This window comes from Scyliorhinus torazame, chromosome 27 (assembly GCF_047496885.1).
Source record: "Scyliorhinus torazame isolate Kashiwa2021f chromosome 27, sScyTor2.1, whole genome shotgun sequence".
NCBI lineage: Eukaryota > Metazoa > Chordata > Chondrichthyes > Carcharhiniformes > Scyliorhinidae > Scyliorhinus > Scyliorhinus torazame.
In genome coordinates, this window is record NC_092733.1 from 24,721,783 (window position 1) to 24,737,661 (window position 15,879).

A 15,879-nucleotide genomic window follows, 5' to 3' on the forward strand; every position below is an offset into this window, starting at 1 on the left:
CAATCTCTGTGGAGCTGGGCTTGTCGGCATCTTTAGGCCCTGCCCCTCAAGAATGACGGTGCAAACCCCCCCCCCCCACCTTGCTTTTTTTTTGACAGTGTCAGAAGATCTGGAGAGAAACCTAGTTCATTCCCTGATAGGGAAACATGTTGGGTTTCAGTCAGAAACTGACCCTTTGCCATTTTCCCCAGAAAATTCTGCCCGGGGCCACAGTTCGAGTAACATGAGCAGGGTGCAGCATCTAATCAAGAAGGCTAATGGAATGCTGCCCTTTATTATCAGAGGATTTGAACCTAAAAACATGGATGTTATGCTTCATTTCTGCAGGGCAGCGGTGAGACCACATCTCGAATACTGTGCACAGTTTCGATCTCCTTATTTAAGGATGTAAAATGGGCAGCACGGTAGCACAAGTGGCTAGCACTGTGACTTCACAGCGCCAGTGCAAACAGGGTCATTTCAGGGTGCCAGGTTCGATTCCCCGCTGGGTCACTGTCTGTGCGGCGTCTGCACGTTCTCCCCGTGTCTGCGTGGGTTTCCTCCGGGTGCTCCGGTTTCCTCCCACAGCCCGAAGACGTGCAGGTTAGGTGGATTGGCCACGATACATTGCCCTTAGTGACCAAGAAGGTTAGGAGGGGTTATTGGGTTACGGGCATAGGGTGGAAGTGAGGGCTTAAGTGGGTCGGTGCAGACTCGATGGGCCGAATGGCCTCCTTCTGCACTGTATGTTCTATGTCCTATTTAAAACGATGACTTGTGACAGAGCAGATGAGAAGCAGTGTTTGCAAGGGCAGGAGGAGGGTCTGTATTCGGAGGAAACAGATTTCAGATCATTGGCTAAAGAACCAGGGGTGAGGTGGAGAGAATTTCTTTTGGGGCAGCACGGTAGCCTTGTGGATAGCACAATTGCTTCACAGCACCAAGGTCCCAGGTTCGATTCCGGCTTGGGTCACTGTCTGTGCGGAGTCTGCACATCCTCCCCGTGTGTGCGTGGGTTTCCTCCGGGTGCTCCGGTTTCCTCCCACAGTCCAAAGATGTGCGGGTTAGGTGGATTGGCCATGATAAATTGCCCTTAGTGTTCAAAATTGCCCTTAGTGTTGGGTGGGGTTACTGGGTTATGGGGATAGGGTGGCGGTGTTGACCTTGGGGAGGGTGCTCTTTCCAAGAGCCGGTGCAGACCCGATGGGCCGAATGGCCTCCTTCTGCGCTGTAAATTCTATGATAATCTATGATAAATGTGTTGGAGGCGATTCAGAGGAGGCTTACTGGATTAATACCTGGAATGAGCAGGTTGTCTTATGAGGATAGGGTAGAATGGCTGGGCCTGTTTCTACTGGAGTTTAGTCGCGTGAGGGGAAAATTGACTGTGGTACCCTCAATAACGACGCTTAGAATGTAAACAGTAAAGAAGGCTTTAATAAACTAAGAACTGGACTGGTGCTGAGACGTGTGCTAACAGCTACGCCGCCCACAAGGCGACCCCTTATACACGGTTCCCAGATGGGCAGAGCCGGAGGCGGAGTTCCCCAGGGTTCCAAGCCCGGTCTTAAAGGGGACATCACCTTACATGATGACAAAGTTTTAACCCTCTGCCTCAGAAGGCGGTGGAGGTCGAGGGTCACTTATTTTTAAATTTAGAGTACCCAATTAATTTTATCCAATTAAGGGGCAATTTAGCGTGGCCAATCCATCTAACCTGCACATCTTTGGGTTGTGGGGGCGAAACCCACGCAGATACGGGGAGAATGTGCAAACTCCACACGGACAGTGACCCAGAGCCGGGATCGAACCTGGGACCTCGGCGCCGTGAGGCTGCAGGGCTAACCCGCTGCGCCACCCTGCTGCCCTGTCACTGAATATTTTAAGGCGGACGCAGATAGGTTTTTGTTGGGCAAGGGGATCAAAGGTTATCAGGGGTAGATGGGAAAACGACACCAACAGATCAGCCAAGATCTTATTGAATGGCAGAGCTGGCTCGAGGGGCCGAATGGCCTGCTGCTGCTTCTATTTCATATGTTCGTATCTCACCCGAAAGGCGACAGTTCAGACAGTGCAGCGCCCCCTCTGTAATACACGGAAGTGTCTGCCTAGGTTTGGTGTGTTTTGTTCTGCTCTTGACGTAGCATAAGCTGTTTCCTTGATGTGCACTCTGACAAAGGAAGGTTCCGACTTGGGGATAGCTTTAACACGTTTATTAAACTATTAACAATTCTCCTGCTTGGATTCGATGCTACTGTTAATCCTTCTATAGCTACTCAGACTGACTAACCAGTCTGCTACAATCCACGTGGTGGGTGTGATGTTCAATCAACCCTGTGTCTGTACTCACCGAGTGTCTCCACTGGAAAGAGACTGAGCATGTGTGATGTGTCCTTTTATATGGGTTGGTGTAATGCCCTCCTGTGGTAGTGTCACCTCTGTGTGTATCGTGAATGCCCATTGGTCGTGTCCCATCTTACTGACCTATTGGTTGACTGTCTGTGTGTCATGTCTCTAGTGCTCCCTCTAGTATCTAGCTAGGTGTAGTGTATGTACATTAACCCTTTGTGTACTTCTATAACATTAAGGGCATTTAAAAGTTTATTGGATAAACATATGGATGATAATGGTATAGTGTAGGTTAGATGGCTTTTGTTTCGGTGCAACATCGTGGGCCGAAGGGCCTGTACTGCGCTGTATTGTTCTATGTTCTATGTTCTACTTACAGTGATGTATATCATCACATGGTGCTCATGATTTCCAGAGGCCCCGTAACATTTCCCTGACCCCTTGAGAGAGAAAGCTGGGGTCTCAGTTCATTGGCATTGGCTTCATCTCAACAATGACATCTCCCTACGATGGGCAATGTTCCACAGGTCTGTCCTCTTAAAATAGGATGAATGCATCTAATTCCGCGAATGCATTTGAAGCTCACAATTTTCTGGCTTTTAAGCAAGCAAGCTGCAAACTGAGGCAAATTGGACACGAAACAGGAGAGGTAAATATTTTGGAAAAGAATAATTCTGCTCAAGAGTCCTGCCCGTTTCCCTCAGATAAGCCTTCACCTTCTCAATATCTCCTCTCGAGAACCATACTCAATCACGCTGTTTTGACGGTAAGTGCATTAGTCCGTGTGACCTCGTGGACTGGTTCTGACCACCTGTGGGGATGGGAGAGGCATTTCCCAGGGTATTTTTTCCCTAATTGATCCAGAGTTTCTCCACTATTTATCCATCAAAATAAACTGGATGTTGGATTTGTGTAGGTCGGGGCAGTTTAGGCCAGTTAGCCTTACATCTGTCACAAGGACAAATGCTAGACGCCATTATTAAAGATGTTGGGCTGGATTCTCCGCTGCCGGGATTCCCCGTTACGCCGGCTGCAAACTCATGTCCGGGGATTTCCCGACGGCGTGGGACTGCCCACAATGGGAAAACCCATTGGCTGGCTGGCGGGACGGAGAATCCCGCTGCTGGCGGGGGCGCGCCACACCAGTAAACTGGGTTCTTTGAAGGAGTCATGTTAGAAGCAGTTCAGAGAAGGTTTACCACACTAATATCAGGAATGGACGGGTTGTCTTATGAGGAAAGGTTAGAGAGGTTGGGTTTTTATCCATTGGAGTTTAGAAGAGCAAGAGGCAACTTGATCAAACCTTTAAGATCCTGAGTGGGTATTAACAGGGTGGATGTGGAGAGTATGTTTCCTCTTGTGGGAGAATATAGAACGATAGGGTCACTGTTTAAAAATAAGGGGGTAGCTCATTTAAGAAATGATGTGGAGATGCCGGCGTTGGACTGGGGTGAGCACAGTAAGAATTCTTACAACACCAGGTTAAAGTTCAACAGGATTGTTTCGATGTCAATAGCTTTCGGAGCGCTGCTCCTTCCTCAGGTGAATGAAGAGGTGTGTTCCAGAAACATACGTATATATAGACAGATTCAAAGATGCCAGACAATGCTTGGAATGCGAGCATTAGCAGGTGATTAAATCTTTACAGATCCAGAGATGGGGTAACCCCATGTTAAAGAGGTGTGAATTGTGTCAAGCCAGGACAGTTGGTAGGATTTCGCAGGCCAGATGGTGGGGGATGAATGTAATGCAACATGAATCCAAGGTCCCGGTTGAGGCCGTACTCATGTGTGCGAAACTTGGCTATAAGTTTCTGCTCGGCGATTCGGCGTTGTCGCGCGTCCTGAAGGCCGCCTTGGAGAACGTTTACCCGGAGATCAGAGGCTGAATGCCCTTGACTGCTGAAGTGTTCCCCGACTGGGAAGGGAACATTCCTGCCTGGTGATTGTCGCGCGATGTCCATTCATTCGTTGTCGCAGCGTCTGCATGGTCTCGCCAATGTACTACGCTTCAGGACATCCTTCCCTGCAACGTATGAGGTAGACAACGTTGGCCGAGTCGCACGAGTATGTACCGCGTACCTGGTGGTGGTGTTCTCACGTGTAATGGCGGTATCCATGTCGATGATCTGGCACGTCTTGCAGAGATTGCCATGGCAGGGTTGTGTGGTGTCGTGGTCACTGTTCTGAAGGCTGGGTAGTTTGCTGCAAACAATGGTTTGTTTGAGGTTGCGCGGTTGTTTGAAGGCAAGTAATGGTGGTGTGGGGATGACCTTGGCAAGATGTTCGATGACGTGTTGAAGGCTGTGAAGAAGATGACGTAGATTCTCCGCTCCGGGAAGTACTGGACGACGAAGGGTATTCTGTCGGTTGTGTCCCATGTTTGTCTTCTGAGGAGGTCGGTGCGGTTTTTTGCTGTGGCGCGTTGGAACTGTCGATCGATGAGTCGAGTGCCATATCCCGTTCGTACGAGGGCATCTTTCAACGTCTGTAGATGTCTGTTACGCTCCTCCTCATCTGAGCAGATCCTGTGTATACAGAGAGCTTGTCCATAGGGGATGGCAGACAAAGGAGGGGCCACGGTCATACTGAACAGAACGGACTACTGCAAAGAAGTATACCGACAACTGAACAACCAAGAACACTACAGACAGTTACCCGCAGATCCGACCAAGGAACACATCCGTCAACTTAACAGACTGATCAAGACCTTGGATCCAGATCTTCAGAACACCCTACGTGCTCTCATCCCACGTGCTCCCCGCATTGGAGATCTCTACTGCCTTCTGAAAATACACAAGGCCAACACACCAGGCCGTCCTATCGTTTCAGGCAATGGGACCATGTGTGAGAACCTCTATGGCTACATCGCGGGCATCTTGAAATCCATCGTACAAGGTACGCCCAGCTTCTGTCGAGACACGACGGACTTTCTACAGAAACTCAGCACCCATGGACCAGTTGAACTAGGAACATTCCTCGTCACAATGGACATCTCGGCACTCTACACCAGCATCCCCCATGACGACGGCATTGCTGCAACAGCCTCAGTACTCAACACCGACAATTGCCAATCTCCAGACGCAATTCTTCAACTCATCCGCTTCATTCTGGATCACAACTTCTTCACCTTCGACAACAAGTTCTTCATCCAGACGCACGGAACAGCCATGGGGACCAAATTCCCACCCCAATACGCCAACATCTTCATGCACAAGTTTGAACAAGACCTATTCACCGCACAGGACCTTCAACCGATGTTATACACCAGATACATCGATGACAATTTTTCCTTTGGACCCACGGCGAAGAATCACTGAAACGACTACACGATGACATCAATAAGTTCCATCCAACCATCAGACTCACCATGGACTACTCTCCAAAATCAGTTGCATTCTTGGACACACTCGTCTCCATCAAGGACAGTCACCTCAGCACTTCGCTTTACCACAAACCCACGGATAACCTCATGATGCTCCATTTCTCCAGCTTCCACCCTAAACACATTAAAGAAGCCATCCCCTATGGACCTGGGATTCATGTCGCATTACATTCATCCCCCACCATCTGGCCTGCAAAATCCTACCAACTGTCCTGGCTTGACACAATCCACACCTCTTTGACCTGGGGTTACCCCATCTCTGGATCTGTAAAGATTTAATCACCTGCTAATGCTCGCATTCCAAGCATTGTCTGACATCTTTGAATCTGTCTATATATATGTTTCTGGAACATACCTCTTCATTCACCTGAGGAAGGAGCAGCGCTCCGAAAGCTAGTGTTTGAAACAAACCTGTTGGACTTTAACCTGGTGTTGTAAGACTTCTTACTGTGCTCATTTAAGAAAGACAAGGAGAATTCTTTTTCTCTCAGAGAGTTGTGAGTCTCTGGAACTCTCTTCCTCAAAAGGCAGGGGAAGCAGAACCTTAGAATAATTTTAATACAGAACCTGATAGATTCTTGATTAACGAGGGGGGTGAAAGGTTTTTGGGGGTCGGGAGGAATGTGGGGCTGAGGTTACAATCAGATTAGTCACGATCTTATTGAATGGCAGAGCAGACTTGAGGGGTCGAGTGACCTACACCTTCTCCTAATTTGTGAGTTTATTTACCTCCCTGAACACCTTTCCTTAAATAAGGAGACCAATACTGCACACAATACTCCAGATGTGATCTCACCAAAGCCCTTTCTATCTCCATCTCTCCCTCCCTCCTCTTTTAAGGCACAACCCCCGCCCCCCCCCCCCCCCCCCCCCCCCCCCCGCCCCAGCTCATCTACTCCTGAAATCCTTATTAATGGGCGGCACGGTAGCACAGTGGTTAGCACTGTTGCTTCCCAGCGCCAGGGTCCCAGGTTCGATTCCCGTCTTGAGTCACTGTCTGTGCGGAGTCTGCCCGTTCTCCCCGTGTCTGCGTGGGTTTCCTCCGGGTGCTCCAGTTTCCTCCCACAAAGATGCGCGGGTGAGGTGGATTGGTCACGCTAAATTGGCCCTCAGTGTCCAAAAAGGTTAGGTGGGGTTACTGGGTCACGGGGATGGGGTGGAGGTGTGGGCTTGGGTAGGGTGCTCTTTCCGAGGGCCGGTGCAGAATCGATGGGCCGAATGGCCTCCTTCTGCACTGTAAATTCTATGATTTTGTTACTTTAATTATGACTATTCCAACGCTGCGTTAACCGCTATTCTCCATAAACGTGAATTCATTCAAAATTTCCTACCATCGAACCAAGGTTTTTTTTGATTTCGGGATAAAGGATGTCTTTGACCAAGAATTTGGATCTCTTTCCTAATATCTCTTTCTGTGGCTTAGGTGCAAATTCTGTGTCTCGATATTCTGGAAAGTTCCTTTGGATATTTACCCACAATCACAACGCTACAGAACTAAAGATTCATGTGGTTGCAGTCGTGAAATGGTCATATTAACTGTACGAACCTCTTTATGTTTTAGACTGAAGCTCACAGCCAAGGGAGGTTTGTAGTTGCCTGAAGATCCTAAAGCTGCTGAAATGACCCTTGACCACAACTGAACATCTTCATATTTTTGGCTGGTTTCCTGGTTTTCATAGTGTGCTCCACGCAGGATGGCTTCCATGTTGTCATACACAATGAAGGCAATAGCAACAGAACCTGGAACCAAGGAGAGTCACAGGGGTTAGCAACACTAGAAATACAGATGTGTTCCAGGAACAGGTGGGCACCACCCATGGCAGCATCTCAACAAGGCTCCTTCGACAGCACCTCCCAAACACTCGCCCCTACCACCTAGGAGGGCAAGGGCAGGGGTTGTAAGAGAACACCACCCCCTGCAAGCTCCCCTATGAGCCCCACACGATCCTGACTTGGAAATATATTGCCATTCCTTCATCACCGTTGGTTCTAAATCCTGGAATTCCCCAGGTAACAGCACTGTGGGTGTACCCACACCATGCGGACACCATGGAGTTAAGAAGAAGGTCCACCACCATCTTCTCAAGGGCAGATAGGCACGGGCAATTAATGCCAGCCACATCAGTTACACCCATAATCAGGGGAATTAATAAAAAGTCTACAGGTTGAGTATCCCTTATTCGAAATTTGAAAAGCTCTGGAATCCGCATTTTCTTTTGAGCGCCGACCTGACTTCACGAGGGGAAAATTCCATAAGGCTCTGGGAAGGTTCCCGGGGGATGCGCAGGTCCCAACGGCCCCAGACAATTATTGATAAAAATATTGGATAGAACTATCGGTAGGCCATAAGCATCTGTAAATAGTAAATGAAATATAAATGAATTTCGTGCTTCGACTCACTGGATGAGCTACCGCATTATATAATTCATAATAATAATCTTTACTGTCACAAGTAGGCTTATATTAACACTGCAATGAAGTTACTGTGAAAATCCCCTCGTCGCCACATTCCGGCGCCTGTTCGGGTACACTGAGGGACAATTCAGTGTCCAAATGACCTAACAAGCACGTCTTTCGGGACTTGTGGGAGGAAACCACAGCACTCGGAGGAAACCCACATAGACACGGGGAGAACGTGCAGAGACCGCACAGACAGTGACCCAGCGGGGAATTGAACCTGGGACCCTGGCGCTGTGAAGCAACAATGCACCCGTGTTACCCACTGTGCTACCGTGCTGCCCTGCAGAGGGCAATTAAAAGTGAATTGCATTTCTGTGTGGCTGGAGACACATCTGGACTAGGTAAGGATGGTAGATTTCCTTCCCTAAAGGATCTCAGTGAATCAGATTGGTTTCATGATCACCATTACTGAGACTAGGTTTATAGTCTAGACTTTTTACTCTTTTGTTAATTGAATTTAAATTCTACCAGCTAACAAGGTAATATTTGGACCTCGATCCCCAGAGCATTAGTCTGGATCTGAGGATTACTAGGCTAGTAACGACATCACTACACGTTCATCTCCCTTAGTCCTGGGTTGTGGGGAGAGAAAAGTAGAGTGGGATTATTTTTATACACAATGGTTTCAGATACAAATGACACCTGCCTGTGCTCTCAACCTCCATGCTAACATGGTTGGGTTATATTTCGAGATGGTTAAAGGAAGGCAAGAGATTGTAGGATTCAGTTTACCAGTGAAACGTCTGCAACATATATAATGTTGAAAAAAAACTTCATTGAGCATCCCAACGTTGATGTCCTTGGGAGAAGGATGGGCAAGGAAAGAGCCAGATTGCTCTTGACTCATCCAAGGTGTGTGTTGGTGGAAATGTGGCACAGGAAAGTGAGGCCAGCACCAGTCAGCCCATTTGATTGACACCCCCTTCCACAGACATCCACTCCCCCCACCATCGATGCACAGTGGCAGCCAGGTGTACCATCTACAAGATGCACTGCAGGAACTCACCAAGCAATACCTTCCAAACCATCTAGAAGGACAAGGGCAGCAGATGCCTGGGAGTGCTGTTCCTTCACTGTCGCTGGGTCAAAATCCTGGAGCTCCCTCCCCAACAGCAGAGTGGGTGTACCTACACCACATGGATTGCAGCGGGTTCAAGAAACCAGCTCACCACCACCTCCTCAAAGGTCATTAGGGATGCTGGCCTAGACAACGAAGCCCACATCCGACAAAAATGAATTTCAAAACAAGTTGAATTGTCCACCAAATCGGCCTCACCAACGGAAAGTGGCTTCATGGCCAAAGTCCCGCAATGGCTGCTGGTGCCCGTGAAACCCAACCCAAAGCTGGAGACAGATGTTGGGACAAAATACAGAAAAGCAAAACTAATTTACCGGTCATTTTGGAGCTAGTGGCTGCTGTCCAGGAAATTTCCATCACGTTGCCCTTGACTTCCAATCTCACTTTATCATCTGCGCCAATGCTGGTCACATCAATAACTCGCAGCTGAAGAGCTAAGGGTGAAACAAAAGAGCAAGAAGATGGATTTGGGGGAAGTGAAAGTCCTTTGGCCCAGGTTCTCTCATCTCCTGAATATCAGCATTTTCTAATCTCCCATTAGAGCTTCAACTTTGATCCGACTTCACGTGTCTCCCATCATTGGTGTATTGATGATTTCAAAGGGAATGGTGAATAAAAATAGGGAAGTCTCTCTACAATCATACGATGCATTGATTAGACCACACCTGGAATACTGGGAACAGCTTTGCTCCCTTTATCTGAGGAAAGGTATACTGGCATTGGAGGCAGTCCAGATAAGGTTCAATAGGTCGATCCCGGGTATGGAGGGATTTCCGTATGACGAGAGGTTGAGTAGGTTGGGCCTGTGCACATTGGAATTTAGAATGAGAGAGGCGACCTTACTGAGACATTTAGGATTCTCAGAGGGCTCGACAGGGTCGATGCTGAGAGGCTGTTTCCTCTTGTGGGAGAGTCTAGGACCAGAGGGCATAACCACAGAGTAAAGGGTCGCCCATTTCAGACAGAGATGAGGAGGAAGTTCTTGAGGGTCGTAAATCTATGGAATTATTTACCTCAGAGAGGTTGGGTGGTTAAGTTTGTTCAAGGCTGAGATAGGCTGATTTTTAATCAGTGAAGAAATCAAGAGTTATGGGGATAAGGTGGGAAAGTGGAGTTGAGGTTTATCAGTCATGATCTTGTTCAATGGCGGAGCAGACTCGATGGGCTGAATGGCCTACTTCTGTTCCTACGTCTTCTGGTCTTCTGGTCATATGCCTTTTACTGGATAGAATAGGGAAATGGTTTCTGAAAGAGCGAGAAAGGACACGTTCTCTCCCTGCCTGCTGTTGCAGCTGTCGTTCTAGAGCTCCCTTTATGATTTGTCTGACCAAGTCCCTAACTCCGAGTCTACTTGCGGCATTTTCGTTGCCCCTTGTTGGAATCGATGTATCGTTGCACAACTCCAATTGCACCCAATGCGCAGACAGACTCACCACCATACAGCTAACCGTGAGGCCACTAGCTCGAGAAGGAGAAAACCATCGAGCACAAAGGCGAACACGTTTGACACCTGTTCCAAGTGACTGACTTTTGCCGCTAATTGTTATTCAGAGAAACACAGAGCTCTAAAGGAGACCATTCACCCATCATGCCTCTACTGTCTCTCTGGAAGAGCCATGCAATTAGTCCCAATCCATTGCCCGTTCCCCGTAGCCTTGCACGTTTTATTTCCGAGTACATATCCAATTCACTTAGAAAAAGCTGAATCTGCTTCTGTCACTCTTTCAGGTCTAATGTTAACTCGGGCTTGTCTGAGGGCTAATTGGTCTTCTCTCTTGTGCATTGTGACTCCCAGGCTGCTGTGTATTTACCCATTGCCTTGCTTCTGATGCCTTTCGGTTCTTGACCTGCTGAGTTTAGGGCAGCCTTAATGGCCGCTCTCTCCACACCCTGCAGGATCTGGGAGGCTGAGTTTAGCCGCACCTCCTGTCCCATTTCCTTCAGCAGCGACTCATCCATGAGCAGCTTTGTCCTTGGCAAAACGGCATTCTGCGGGAGAAAGATAACATTCAGAAGTGACGTCAGATGGAGGCCCCCCTCTGCTCCCTCAGGCGGGCTGTCACAATCATAAGAACATAAGAACATAAGAACTAGGAGCAGGAGTAGGCCACCTGGCCCCTCGAGCCTGCTCCACCATTCAATGAGATCATGGCTGATCTTTTGTGGACTCAGCTCCACTTTCCGGCCCGAACACCATAACCCTTAATCCCTTTATTCTTCAAAAAACTATCTGTCTTTATCTTAAAAACATTTAATGAAGGAGCCTCTACTGCTTCACTGGGCAAGGAATTCCATAGATTCACAACCCTTTGGGTGAAGACGTTCCTCCTAAACTCAGTCCTAAATCTACTTCCCCTTATTTTGAGGTTATGCCCCCTAGTTCTGCTTTCACCCGCCAGTGGAAACAACCTGCCCGCATCTATCCTATCTATTCCCTTCATAATCTTATATGTTTCTATAAGATCCCCTCTCATCCTTCTAAATTCCAATGAGTACAGTCCCAGTCTACTCAACCTCTCCTCGTAATCCAACCCCTTCAGCTCTGGGATTAACCTAGTGAATCTCCTCTGCACACCCTCCAGTGCCAGTATGTCCTTTCTCAAGTAAGGAGACCAAAACTGAACACAATACTCCAGGTGTGGCCTCACTAACACCTTATACAATTGCAGCAGAACCTCCCTAGTCTTAAACTCCATCCCTCTAGCAATGAAGGACAAAATTCCATTTGCCTTCTTAATCACCTGTTGCACCTGAAAACCAACTTTTTGAGACTCATGCACTAGCACACCCAGGTCTCTCTGCACAGCAGCATGTTTTAATATTTTATCATTTAAATAATAATCCCTTTTGCTGTTATTCCTACCAAAATGGATAACCTCACATTTGTCAACATTGTATTCCATCTGCCAGACCCTAGCCCATTCACTTAGCCTATCCAAATCCCTCTGCAGACTTCCAGTATCCTCTGCACTTTTTGCTTTACCACTTATCTTAGTGTCGTCTGCAAACTTGGACACATTGCCCCTGGTCCCCAACTCCAAATCATCTATGTAAATTGTGAACAGTTGTGGGCCCAACACTAATCCCTGAGGGACACCACTAGCTACTGATTGCCAACCAGAGAAACACCCATTAATCCCCACTCTTTGCTTTCTATTAATTAACCAATCCTCTATCCATGCTACTACTTTCCCCTTAATGCCATGCATCTTTATCTTATGCAACAACCTTTTGTGTGGCACCTTGTCAAAGGCTTTCTGGAAATCCAGATATACCACACCCATTGGCTCCCCGTTATCTACCGCACTGTTAATGTCCTCAAAAAATTCCACTAAATTAGTTAGGCACGACCTGCCCTTTATGAACCCATGCAGCGTCTGTCCAATGGGACAATTTCCATCCAGATGCCTCGCTATTTCTTCCTTGATGATAGATTCCAGCATCTTCCCTACTACCGCAGTTAAGCTCACTGGCCTATAATTACCCGCTTTCTGCCTACCTCCTTTTTTAAACAGTGGTGTCACGTTTGCTAATTTCCAATCTGCCGGGACCACCCCAGAGTCTAGTGAATTTTGGTAAATTATCACTAGTGCATTTGTAATTTCCCTAGCCATCTCTTTTAGCACTCTGGGATGCATGCCATCAGGTCCAGGAGACTTGTCTACCTTTAGCCCCATTAGCTTGCCCATCACTACCTCCTTGGTGATAACAATCCTCTCAAGGTCCTCACCTGTCATAGCCTCATTTCCATCAGTCACTGGCATGTTATTTGTGTCTTCCACTGTGAAGACCGACCCAAAATACCTGTTCAGTTCCTCAGCCATTTCCTCATCTCCCATTACTAAATCTCCCTTCTCATCCTCTAAAGGACCAATATTTACCTTAGCCACTCTTTTTTGTTTTATGTATTGGTAGAAACTTTTACTATCTGTTTTTATATTCTGAGCAAGTTTACTCTCATAATCTATCTTACTCTTCTTTATCGCTTTTTTAGTAGCTTTCTGTTGCCCCCTAAAGATTTCCCAGTCCTCTAGTTTTCCACTGATCTTTGCTACTTTGTATGTTTTTTCCTTCAATTTGATACTCTCCCTTATTTCCTTAGATATCCACGGTCGATTTTCCCTCTTTTTACTGCCCTTCCTTTTTGTTGGTATAAACCTTTGCTGGGCACTGTGAAAAATCACTTGGAAGGTTCTCCACTGTTCCTCAACTGTTTCACTATAAAGTCTTTGCTCCCAGTCTACCTTAGCTAGTTCTTCTCTCATCCCATTGTAATCTCCTTTGTTTAAGCACAAAACACTAGTGCTTGATTTTACCTTCTCACCCTCCATCTGTATTTTAAATTCCACCATATTGTGATCGCTCCTTCCGAGAGGATCCCTAACTATGAGATCATTCATCAATCCTGTCTCATTACACAGGACCAGATCTAGGACCACTTGTTCCCTCATAGGTTCCATTACATACTGTTCTAGGAAACTATCGCGGATACGTTCTATAAACTCCTCCTCAAGGCTGCCTTGACCAACCTGGTTAAACCAATCAACATGTAGATTAAAATCCCCCATGATAACTGCTGTACCATTTCTACATGCATCTGTTATTTCTTTGTTTATTGCCTGCCCCACCATAATGTTACTATTTGGTGGCCTATAGATTACTCCTATCAGTGACTTTTTCACCTTACTATTCCTGATTTCCACCCAAATGGATTCAACCTTATCCTCCATAGCACCGATGTCATCCCTTACTGTTGCCCGGATGTCATCCTTAAATAACAGAGCTACACCACCTCCCTTACCATCCACTCTGTCCTTCCGAAAGGTTTTATACCCTCGGATATTTAACTCCCAGTCGTGACCATCCTTTAACCATGTTTCAGTAATGGCCACTAAATCATAGTCATTCACGATGATTTGCGCCATCAACTCATTTACCTTATTCCGAATACTACGAGCATTCAGGTAAAGTACACTTATGTTGGCTTTTTTACCTCTGTTCTGAATCTTAATACCTCGATCAGCAACCTCTCCTAAGTTATATTTCCTCTTAACCTTTCTCCTAATTTTCCTTGTCGTCGAACCCATATCTTCCTGTAACAACCTGCCGCGTCGCTTACCATTAATGTTTTCACTTCCCGTTTTATTTATTTTAGTATTCCTGGTCCTATTCACTGAGCTCCCCTCAGTCACTGTACCTTGTACTGTCGCCCTTTTTGATTTTTGACTGTGGCTTCTCTGCCTTACACTTTCCCCCTTACTGCCTTTTATTTCTGTCCCTGTTTTACTACCTTCCAACTTCCTGCATCGGTTCCCATCCCCCTGCCACATTAGTTTAAACTCTCCCCAACAGCTCTAGCAAACACCCCCCCTAGGACATCGGTTCCAGTCCTGCCCAGGTGCAGACCGTCCGGTTTGTACTGGTCCCACCTCCCCAGAACCGGTTCCAATGTCCCAGGAATTTGAATCCCTCCCTCTGACTGTGACTTTAGTTCAAAGAAGACCGGGGAAGTTCTCCCCAATGCCTCAGCCTATATTTAACCTTCACGCAACACCACTGAGACTGGATTACCTGGTCATTCTTACATTGCTGTTTGTGGGATCCTGCTGTGCACAAATTGATTGCTGCGTTTCCTACATTACAAAAGTACTTGATTGTCTCTTTGGGATGTCCTGAGGCCAGTAAAGGTGCTACTCAAATGCAAGATTTTCTGGGTGGAAACAAACATCAGGATATGTTTCAAGGGGTTGGCTCGCCAAAGTGTAAATGTGTTGTGTGGTGCTGTGCTGTATGGACCGAGGGGCCCTTGGGTGTCTGACCTCAGTCTGGGATATTGGTGAGCGTGCTATAGTTAGCTCCTTATCATCCCAAGATCAGGGATGGCTATCACACTTCCCGGGCTCCTGGTATGTCTCGTCACTGGAAAGACATCCCTTTGATGTTTGGCACAGCAAAGAAATAGGTCTTATCGCCCATCAAATGTATATCTCCAATTAGCGAGGTAGGTCAACCCAAACTTTGGGGTTTTGGTTTTGGGTCAGGAACCCGACATTGGGGTCAAATGTGGGTCCCACCCTCAGACTGGGCAGAATCTTCCGGCCCCGTCATGGCAGGCAGGGGGGGTTGTGGGCCAGAAAATGCGGCAAACCATTCAAAACCCTTTGGCGGGACTGTAAAATCCCACTGGCAGGAGGGTCCGTAAATCTCCGCTCGTTGTGACAGGGACACTTGCCCGACATGGATTTGGGCTTAGCTCGTCAATTAGTGACCAAAGGGCACGCTCGCCGTCCAATTGAGGATGGGGCAGGTGGGCTTTCAAAGCTGGAGCGAAGGGAAATCTGCAGATTTCGGGGGGGGGGGGGGGCGCTGAGTGATGAGTGGCGAGGGCCTCAAAAGCATCCTGAGTGCTGGGCACCCAGTGCCCCGAAGCAAACCTAATAAAATCAAGTACGTGCAGAGCTCTAAATTCTGAACTTGATGGACCGAGTCAAAGGACGATTGCTCTCTCCTCACCTCAATTGTTGATCTGTTGGTAGGTTTTTGGCACAGCTCATCGAGCAGCCAATTGGCGTTCGTCATCAGAGAACAGAATAATTCCACAGGTGAGGCTGGCTACGAAAAGAGAAGAC

General features: G+C 47.4%; 1 protein-coding gene across 1 annotated transcript in view; it reads right to left on the reverse strand.

Annotated features, from left to right (window-relative positions):
* Positions 1-15,879, reverse strand: part of LOC140403313 (adhesion G protein-coupled receptor E3-like) — a 69,164-nt gene that overhangs the window by 24,000 nt on the left and 29,285 nt on the right. Inside the window, exons 6-9 of the mRNA XM_072491157.1 lie at positions 15,764-15,862; positions 11,062-11,239; positions 9,565-9,684; positions 7,259-7,452 (exon numbers count right to left, since the gene is read on the reverse strand). Of these exons, the coding sequence (XP_072347258.1) occupies positions 7,259-7,452; positions 9,565-9,684; positions 11,062-11,239; positions 15,764-15,862 (591 nt within the window). The remainder of the gene's footprint in view (positions 1-7,258; positions 7,453-9,564; positions 9,685-11,061; positions 11,240-15,763; positions 15,863-15,879) is intronic.